Source organism: Hippocampus zosterae, chromosome 4 (assembly GCF_025434085.1).
Source record: "Hippocampus zosterae strain Florida chromosome 4, ASM2543408v3, whole genome shotgun sequence".
NCBI classification, from domain to species: Eukaryota; Metazoa; Chordata; class Actinopteri; order Syngnathiformes; family Syngnathidae; genus Hippocampus; species Hippocampus zosterae.
Window position 1 is genome coordinate 18,637,962 of NC_067454.1, and position 10,915 is coordinate 18,648,876.

Here is a 10,915-nt window from a genome sequence, read left to right on the forward strand (position 1 = left end):
GTAATGAGTAATAAACAGACATGAATAGCTGTCTTGACCAGGGATGGGAAACTTAGTGCACTTTAAACCAACTGTTCTTATGAGGAAGAAAAAAAACATCTGTTTGTTTACTTTTTGGCCCCTTTTGAATTGGCCCCTTTTGGCCCCAGTATCAGGTTCAAGAATGAGCCCAGTTATGTTTTGGATCCCCAAAATGCAGATGCAAACAAAATGCGAACAAAATGTCTCTTTTCAAAAACACAAAACCGACAATGCCCATACCAAAATCGCTGGTCACAAAGAGCCAGGAAAAAACAAGGCATAAACAAAAAGCACTTGCAAAGGGCAAAGTAATCGTAACATCAGAGAATACAAACGAAATGAGTTCAGTTCACACCACAAACAAAATCAAGTTCAAATGACTAAGCTATGACTAGACTTACAAATTGAGGAACTAAGGGAGCAAGAACAACGACGACAAGATTGAGAGGTCTCGAAAACAACACTTGAGCAGGAACAGCAAACAAAGTCGAGAATCCCACAGCGAGACGAGGAAGCCTGGCAGTCCATGACATGGCAGGGTTTGAGTGCAAATAAGGGACATTTGCGACTGCAAAACAAAACAAACACACACAGAACATGACACCCAGGCTGCATTGCAATGTATAATTTTTTTCCATCATAGGATATTAATCATTATCATTTGTGGATGTTACAAATAGTTCTTTGGTGTCTTAATTAACTGTTGTGCTACATTTCCAGTAATTTTTTTAAACATGAATTCATGACATTGACTTCTGGTGGAAACGTTAAAATCCCTATTAGTTCCATCCATTTTCTAATCCCCTTATCCTCAGGAGGGGCATGGGCGTGCTGGAGTCTATCTCAGCTGTCTTCGGGCAGTAGGCAGGGTACGCCTCGAACTGGCTTCCAGCCAATCGCAGGGCACACAGACGAACAACCATCTGCGCTCACACTCACACCAAGGGACAATTCAATCAGCCTACCATGCATGTTCTTGGAATGCGGCAAGTAACTCGGATACCTGGTACAAAAACCACACAGGAACGGGGAGAACATGCAAACCCCACACCAGAAGGCCGGAGCCAGAATCGAACCTTTCACCTCTGCCGTGTGCTAACCATAAAACCGCCGTTCCACCCCTATTATTTCCATTGATCAAGTGCTCATGATCAAGTTGGTCTGCTACATGTACATGCAGTTCTACACATTTTGGTCCATACATAGTAAACATTTCACCTACTTGTGTATGTTGCCAGGGTTGACAAGTTGATTTTCTTTTTTAATGGAAAAAAAAACAGACGCAAGTGCTACTAATTGGTATGGCTGATGTACCCGGTAACTGCATCTTACATCTGATTTGAAAGTGGAATATTTATGTAGTTTTAAGCATCCCTGGTCTAGTCAGTCATCTTACCACATAGTATGTACCTTTAAGTACAGATTTGCTTATGAGGGAGCATAATATGTAAAAAAATGTTACACTTAAAAATGATGTGAAAATTACAAAGCTCCCATTCATAGTGCTGTTCACTCGATATCCTTTACAAAAACATTCAGTTTCAAAGGGGCTGTTTATCCCCGTCCAAGTAATGATTCTTGCAACATTTTCAGACACTCTCCTTGGAAACCTTTAGCGCCAGTCGGCCAGTTGATAAGAATTTGCTGGTGTCAGGGATTGTGTTTCAGAAATGCTTCTTTCCTCAAGTCACGTTGCCGCACAACATGCAGCCGACCAATGATTTTGCAGGCACGTAAACACGATGCTATAAAACCCGCGGAGAGTCCAGGCGTCTTCATTCTAAAAAAGGGAGCCTAGAGGACCGCTAGCCACCTTTGAAGTCACACTAAATCACCATTGGGCTATAATGCTGCGAGTGAGGTGTTTGAGAGGAGGAAGCCGAGGGGCCGAGGCTGCCCATCTGATCGGAGCCATGGTTTGTATTTTGTTTCTTTTAAAAAAACAGCTATTCTTTAATTTGCACGTAGGTAAGCGCACTACTTTATATTTTCACTTCATTGGACTTGTATGTTTGCTTTTGGGAGACCCTGAGTGACATGTCCGCTGTGATCCACAGATGCACTCTCAAACTCATTGACACCGGAGCTGCTTCTGAGCCAGCAAAACGATATTGCGTCTATCTGAACGGAGATAAGGAAACTCACTCGCACGTGTACTTTGGGATCAACGTTTCTTTGCATCGATAGGCAGTCCGAAGGGTCAACCCCTTAGTATATGGAAAGCCTAGAATAACGTAAAGCCTGCCTCTTCAATTTAATTTGCTTAGGATAGTGATTCTCAAAATGTGGCTCCCTTTAGTGATGCACAAAAGAAACACTGAATCAAAAGTTCAAACTGTGCATAATGTTACACTGGCTTCCACTTTTTTTTTAATCCAGTGCAGTGCATTCTTTAAGTACAGTTCAGTTGTATTTAAATTTTAAGTCCAATATATTTACCTTGAATGTTTTTGAACTGTTTGAACTATGCTACACTTAATATCTAGTTTATGGTGAGTGTACTTGTGGACGCTTTGCCCTGACAAGTTGAGACAACTAGGGCACACTAGTAGAATGACTACCGTATCTCTGCACACTAGTTGGACAACTTTGGCACAATAGTAAGACAGCAACATTCTATTACAGAAACAAAAGTGAGCAGAGTATTTGACATTTGTGCATTACAAGTACGACTACTGAAGCACTAGATGTTAACTGGTTGAATTTTAAAATGTTAACACTGGTAATAGTGACACGTAGTTCTCAAATGCACTGAAAAAGGTTTTTGTTGAATTTAATCAATGTCAAGTCAACTGGATCCACATGCATTTTTTAAGTAGACTGTACATTGACTTAAAAATGTCTATGAATTCAGATGACTTGTGATGTAAAATCACTCGACAAAATAAAATTGAGTAAATTCAACGCACCTTTTTCTTTTCATGTAGTTTCACCGTTTATTCAATATTCTTGATCTTTTCTGTCTTAGAGATGCTGAATATGCATGGTTTTGGAATGTTACCCCTTTTCTAACCTGAATATTTGGGTATATAAATGTGTATCAGAGTATCTCCATTGAAATTGACATTGGTTTATGTTCCGTGCATCCGCTACAGTAATCCCTCGTTTATCCCGGTTAATGGGGAACAAAATCAAATGCAAAAAACGAAGATCCGCAAAGTAGCATCCAATTAGCTGTACATAGAGCAATTTAATACGCACAATAAACAGTAAGACAAATCGGTAATAAAGGCGGTAGAAAGCACCAAACAGTAAAACCAAATCTAAGTCATGCTGAGTCGAATGCCAAAGAATACAAGTGAGTTTTGAGGAGGGTTTTGAAGATGGGCAGAGAGGAGGCTTGCCGAATGTCATTAGTACATTCCATACTAATAGACTAAATAGACTAAATAGACTAAATAGACTAAAGTCCGCGAGAAGCTGCAAAACAACAGTGAGTCACATAGAGCAACATATACAGTACTGTACTCCATGTATATTGTATGTAAAAAAATAAAAGATTTTTTTTTAAATATGTTTGAAAATAATCCTTTGATGCACTGAACCCGTGATAAACGAACCGCAAAGTAGTGAGGGATCACTGTATCTGCAAGTAATTTTGTCTTTTGAGTGTGTGTGTGTAATCTATTTATTCATATTATTCACTCTGATAATAAAGGATACCAGTATATCGGGGGCCCGTATTGTAACCAAAAATAGAGAAAAATATATTAGAAAGTTTTTTAAATTTATGTACATTGGGGGGTGGGGGGGGGGGGTATTATACACGGGTATGTGTTATACATGAAATATTCCAGTAAGACCTACAGTGACTACGATCCAAAACAGTCACCATCCATTCCCTTTGAATCACTTTTGAAACCGAGCACTTTAAGACCATCCTGTATCCAGTGACCCATGTCATTCACTTGTGGGACAACAAAAATCTTATGCAGAATGAGCAATTGCAGTCCATTGAGCTACCGGTATATTGTGAGCGGTTCTCCCCTTAACTCCGAGAAAGCTTGTTTGGCCAAGAGTGGGCAAGGACAGGACTTTCAGGTTTCTCTCCTGGCATGATCAAATGTATTGAATATTTTCATAAGATATTTTAAGATTGCACTTGGTGTTACTTGTTTGAGAAACAGTAGCCTCGCGACATGTCGCTCCACATATATGCCCTATGGAAATCATGTCCATTTTTTGAGACACTGTGTGATTTTTCACTTTTCAGTCTCTCTGTCAATATTCCTTGGGATATACACAGTATGAAAACTAAACGACTAGTCCTTTCACCTCATGATCCACAATTACACCCCTCCATCCCCAGGTGGGCCGTGCAGCGACTGGTTGGGTGCAGCGGGCCTTCCAGAGCACCTCCAGCGCCGCAGCTGCTCAAACACAGCCGACGGTTGAAGACGACCATGTTACTGAGCCTGCACAGCAGGAGTGTCCTGTTAGCAGTTACAATGAATGGGACCCTCTTGAGGAGGTCATTGTGGGCCGTGCTGAAAATGCCCGTGTTCCTCCCTTCACTGTAGAGGTGAAAGTAAGTTGTTGGTAAAATAACACCAAATTATACTCACAGGACATCGAACTATACCTGTGTAATCTGAGTGTGCATGTGTGTGCAAAATATGACTGATTTGTTTTCTTTCCCTGAAATTTCCTCCCAGGCAAACACATATGAGAAGTACTGGTCCTTCTATCAGAAGTACGGGGGCCAACCTTTTCCTGCGGACCACTTGAAAAAAGCAGTTTCTGAGATTGAGGAAATGTGCAACATTCTCCATCACGAGGGTGTGAATGTGAGGAGACCAGAGCCGATTGACTGGTCCATGGAATACAAAACTCCTGACTTCCAATCATCAGGTTTCTTTTCAATGTTTTTGTTCTATGGGTTTTAATTGCTGTTTTATGTTGAAATTATTTTGTTTTCTTTTCATTTTTATAAAGCACTGTGTCCGTTGCGATATTTTTTTTACAAAGTATTCTATAATGTTGAATTGAGGTTTATAAAGAAAAAATGTCTGATCTGAAATGTATATAAATGTATGTAAATGTATTTAAGGGCTGAGTCATGTCACGAAACGCATCTAAACGCTAATCATTTTTATTGTGAAAATTATGCATCTACCAATCCGACTTTTTTCAGATAGGGTGCGAATAAAAAGTCTTATATTTGAGTACTCATACATATGCAATACCGGTACTTGATAATGCCATCACATCTTGCAATTGTGATAAAAATTAATCTCATTTTAATCACTTATTATTCAAAAGCACAAAAGACAACGGTTTCTTTAACGTGGCATATATAGGCTGTTCCGTACTGCAGGTTTTACTTACTTTACTAAATGTAGCATGCAAGGCATTTCATTTCTAAAATAAAACTGTGACCCATTATCAAGTCATGGCTATGATTAGATCAGATCTCACATTTATCCATGCACATAAGGACAGAGCCTTGTTGCAAAATGCAAACACCCCCTCCAAAAAATGCCTCTATAGTCCTGCAACAGTTTCATACAATTTCAATTTACAACAATCCTCTCAAAATGATTTTGAAAAAAATGCACCCAGTGTGCAGCATAGCCTCTCTCATTATCTCTCGCACTAACAACCCAGGCTAAATGTAACTCCTCCCTGACATACTAAGATTGTCTCTCAGTCAAGATGACTCACTTAAACATAAATGTAGATATTTGGCCCCCATGTGAAATGACCCTCCCTAAATTTTTGGTGTTGACAATAACTAAAATCCGCGATATAGAAATACCCTATTCAAATCCTCCCTCTGTCAATTTGTTCTTGCATTTAAGGCACTTCATTTTCTTTAAGGTCTTTAGACACACTTTTAAATACGTACGACAAACACATAGAATGAGAGAGAGCTAGTGTGCCGCCATCTAGTGGAATTTTACTCAAAAATAAACAGGAGGTAAAATTATACAGTTACAGTGGACCTCCACACACTTGCAGTCTAGTTCCCTCGATTTTACCCCCGTTTTCCAAAGAAAAAAACATTTGTTTCCCAAATTGTATTTTAATAGACATCAATGACATGCAGACTTTCGATATTTGCTATAAATTGTGACAAAACAATCTAAGAAATAAAGAGGCCATGAAATTTACCATCCAGTTTTGCAATTAAAAAGTGTACAATCAAATCAAATCTGAGAATTCTCAAACCGCGTATACGGGGAGGATTACCCGATGAGAAAATGTGGTATGAAGGATGGTATGTTGTTTTGTAGGCATGTATGCAGCCATGCCCCGAGATATCCTAATGGTTGTAGGAAATGAGATAATCGAGGCTCCAATGGCGTGGAGGGCTCGCTTCTTCGAGTATCGAGCATACCGGCCTTTGATCAAGGAGTACTTCAGAAGAGGCGCTAAATGGACCACTGCTCCCAAACCCACGATGGCCGATGAGCTGTACGATCAGGTGATGCCTTACAGTGGTGGCCCAAACCATGTTTCCGTCTTTTTAATCTAAATGACACTGGATTTGTTTTGGCTCCCTTTAGGACTATCCCATCCGCACAGTTGAGGACAGACACAAGCTGGCCGCTCAGGGCAAATTTGTGACCACGGAGCACGAGCCCTGCTTTGACGCTGCTGATTTCATTCGAGCTGGCAAGGACCTTTTTGTCCAGAGAAGTCAGGTACAGTCATGGGGAGGTACAGTCAAGTAACTTTATTCCTCTACAGCAGGTGTCACCAACATTTTTGAGGGTGAGAGCAACTTCATGTGTACCGATTGTGTGAAGGGCTACCAAATTGATACACGTCTGAAATAACATATTTGTCCAAAATATCTTCAATAATATGAGGATGTGTTATTTTTAATACTTGATGATTTAAATTGTCAGACTTTGATCGTGTTTCGAAATGTCTCAAAGTACTGCCAATGTTTGCATTTTTAAATCATAATTTCTACTAGCAAATCACAATGTCCAGGCACTGGCGGGCTACTCAAGTGGTCTTCACGGGCTACCTGGTGCCCGCGGGCACCATGTTGGTGACCACTGCTCTACAGCTTGGCCTTGACTGTGAGTCATAGGAGTGCGTTCCAAGCGGGGCCTGCAACGTGAAGATTGAAAGATTAGATTGAAGACAATTTGCTACTGTTAGACTTCAGCTTTTGCTTTACAGGAAATCACAGACAGTTTGCGGTGGGTTAATACTGTTGATGTAAAAGAAAAGGATGTGTGTTAAGTCATTGCATGAGGGTCTGGGTAAAAGGTGGGGCACCAGCCGTTTCAGGGAGGCAATATACAAGTCTAATCTACATTACTCTCTTACTGCACTTATAAGTCTCAGTGCTTTTCAGACAGTGAAAGTACTGAAACATTTCTGCTCTGTATTACAGCGCTGCCTCGACTTACGAGAAATGAGCACTAGTGCCAAACCGGTGACAGTGAGCTTCACAATAAGCAGCAGAAATTTAGCAGTTCTTACGTGATTGCTTAAAGCAATTTAGTACCATTCCTCGATAAAGTTGAAACACGTTTACATGAATTACACATTGTGTTTTTAATCTACTCCCATAATTTACGAAAGCTTAATGCTAACACTGGATACAAAATGTCATAGACAGGCTCGTGATACCAGCATTGATGCTGTGGCATTTGCAACGTTTTACACAATGGATATTTAAAGAAAAAAGGTGCAGCAAAAACATAACGCTATATCATACTTAATGGCATATATTCTTTATCCTCTGCAAATATTATGACAACTTACTGAGTCACTTAGTTGTGAAACTCTTCTTCATGTATTATGTAGTCCCCACAGAAATTTGCCAGGGGATTTTTAAAGTTAGTTCTCCACGGAATTAAAAGCAGCCTGTGCAAATAGGAGTGAGGTGGAGAATATTTACATGTCGTTTTCATCCCCGCGGCTGGATGTTGCTCCAGCATGCCCCGTGACCCTTGTCAGAAAATCAGAAAATGGATAGATGAATGGGTGGATAGGTGGATTACTGAAATCTACCCTAGAGGGACAAAGAACACACTGATGTTGATTTATTCAAAACCAGGATCTCCCATGGTGTTTTGGATAAACAGTAGTGTTCTCTGCGGAATCTACACTTTTTCTCTGCTGATTCCTGGCAGATTTATCCATTTATCTGGTTGAAGTCTAACTCACGTCAAATCTCATTGAGACTTCAGTTCTACTAATGCGCAACCATGTTACATGAAGCTCACTTAGTCGACTGTGTGTATCATGCAGGTTACAAATTACATGGGAATTGAGTGGATGCGCCGTCATCTGGCCCCGGACTACAACATCCACATCATCTCATTCAAAGACCCGAACCCCATGCACATTGATGCCACTTTCAACATCATCGGGCCAGGACTCGTGCTGTCAAATCCTGATCGGCCATGTCGCCAGGTAAGACTGTAATTTCCCATCTACTGTATGTAAGTCAGAAAAATCTGCTGAAGCAGTTTTTTGTTATCTAAGGCTGAACAGAAACTTTTTTTTGGTAATAAAAAGTTTCTGTCTATAATTATGGTATGCATGACAGATTTTGATGGCTCCCTAATCCCATAGGCTCAAAGATCCACTGTGGTTTGGTTGCCAGTACGTGCCCTTCCATACTGTCATTTCCTGATGGGGTCTCTCACTTTTATTTCATTCTGTCAAGACTTTTTATGAATAAAACACGCAGCTTTGGACACATTTGTGGCCACGGCAGGGTCAAATGAAGCTGCTCTGTGCGGGCGGACATGCAGTATTCTGTCACTCAATAATATTCGTTTTCTGTCAACAACCAATTCAGTAATCCATCTCTTGTACCAAAACATTCAAAAGAGCCCGTTATTCACATACAGTACATACTGCATGCACACTGTGCTCATATTGCCATAAAATGCTCGCTCTCTCTCTCTCTCTCTCTCGCTCTCTCTCTGTCTCTCTCTCTCTCTCTCTCTCTCTCGCTCTCTCTCTCGCTCTCTCTCTCTCTCGCTCTCTCTCTCTCTCTCTCTCTCTCTCTCTCTCTCTCTCTCTCTCTCTCTCTCTCTCTTTTTCGTAAATATAACGCATGGTTCAGCTTTCAAAGGGTTGCATGGTTCCGGTCCAACTACAGACCGCCTCCAGGCTTTGATACGTCCTGTTAAGAACTACCAGATTTAGTTGACTGACTGACAAAACACTTTGCCACTTTGAATCCCATCCGCCTTTACACATTCCTTGTATATGTATGATAAGAGGGTTCTTCATCGTTTTTTTTTTTTTTTTATGTTAGAGGTTATGACAGTTGGGGTCGAAGTCATGTTGTTATTATTTTCCCAGATTGACATGTTCAAGAAAGCAGGCTGGACTGTTGTAAAGCCTCCGACACCTCTGATTCCTGATGGTGGGTACTGACTGTAGTTGAATGCATCTTATCTTACACAAGTAAATATCACCATAAGAGGCTCTTCAGACAATTTCATCGAAAAAAGCAGATATGATTATTTTTGCTCTTGAACATATTTCTTCTTTTTCAATGAATAAATGCAAACGGCAAAATATATAAGCTTGCTGATGGGGTGGACAGTACAGGCTACATTTCAAATTGATGCAAGGTTTTATTTTCAATTAATATTTCACTGTGACAGGCTGACCAGGGTGAACTTTTAAAATGATTGAACACATGATTCCATGAATACATTGGTTCCATGTTTATGTAGATCACCCTCTTTGGATGTCCTCCAAATGGCTATCCATGAATGTTCTGATGCTGGATGAGAAACGTGTCATGGTGGATGCCAATGAATCCACCATTCAGAGAATGTTCGAGAACCTCGGTGAGTTTAACGGATACATTGCTGATCTCAATTACCGATGAGCAGTTGTATACGTCAATTTTGGTTGATTTTTGTGTGCCGAAGGTATAAAGACCATAAAGGTGAACATTCGCCATGCCAACTCGCTGGGTGGCGGCTTCCACTGCTGGACTACTGACGTCCGCCGCCGTGGTACACTGCAGTCCTACTTCCACTAGCCTTGCCAGAAATAGGCAGTTTTTATTGAGCTTATTAGAGCCTCCGTATGGTATTTTAATTCAATTGCCGATTTGGGATCTATTACCTAGTGTCTCTAACGAAGCTTAACACAAAGATTAATAAGGAGGCTTTAAAGCTTTTATTAAGTCAATTGTTCCACCTTGAGTGTGAGTGTCAAACTTGTGACAATTATGATTTTTAAAAGTGTACTAACAGATACACAAATATATTAATTAGTCCTAACAGTCGGCACCAAAGTCTTGTTCCGGATTGGGTCTTCGTGTCCTGAATGAATATGAATGTTTTGTTTTGATTTGACGTCTATGTGCATTACAGTGCCTGTGCAAACGGCTTTCTTTTAATATACGGTGAACCCCCACGTATTCACGATTCAGAATGCAGTGTTTAGACAAGGAAGGTTGCAAAGAAATTATTATTGTAAAGAAAATTTGGGGGTTTATTTCCCCTTTAAATAATGGAGGGGGCTACAATTTTTCAGTGCTTCTGGGCGGCTCCATGTGACCGCGAACTTCCTAACCAGATGGACAAAATACATTTATATGTATCTTTTTTTACATTTCATCAAAATGTTAACATTATTTACTCAGTTTGTCCTGAATTTCATCCAATATAAAAATAAAATTACACTTGTAGTGTAGGGTGGCGCATCAGGCCTCGTGCAAATGCAATTTGGTGATATCTGCCATCTGAATGGTATTTTACAACTGAAAACCATAGTAGAGGAAACTTGGGTATACTGTAATTTACCTTCACCCCCTTTTTTTTTCAATCGAATCGAGGGGCCACTCAGAGTGTGGGAGCAGAATGAAGGCCGCCACTTGCCAACCCCTGAGTCGCACCACCCCTTATGTAATGGAAACAATGCTTTACCACCTTCTTGTGGGATCTATTGG

General features: G+C 40.4%; 1 protein-coding gene across 1 annotated transcript; it reads left to right on the forward strand.

Annotated features, from left to right (window-relative positions):
* The first annotated feature begins 1,784 nt into the window (after nt 1–1,784).
* On the forward strand, nt 1,785–10,621 carry gatm (glycine amidinotransferase (L-arginine:glycine amidinotransferase)). The gene is made up of 9 exons (XM_052063411.1): nt 1,785–1,937; nt 4,331–4,549; nt 4,677–4,872; nt 6,258–6,448; nt 6,531–6,668; nt 8,239–8,403; nt 9,307–9,370; nt 9,687–9,803; nt 9,888–10,621. The coding sequence occupies exons 1-9, from the start codon at nt 1,869–1,871 to the stop codon at nt 9,998–10,000; spliced, it is 1,272 nt and encodes a 423-aa protein (XP_051919371.1). The 5' UTR covers nt 1,785–1,868; the 3' UTR covers nt 10,001–10,621.
* The last annotated feature ends 294 nt before the right edge of the window (nt 10,622–10,915 follow it).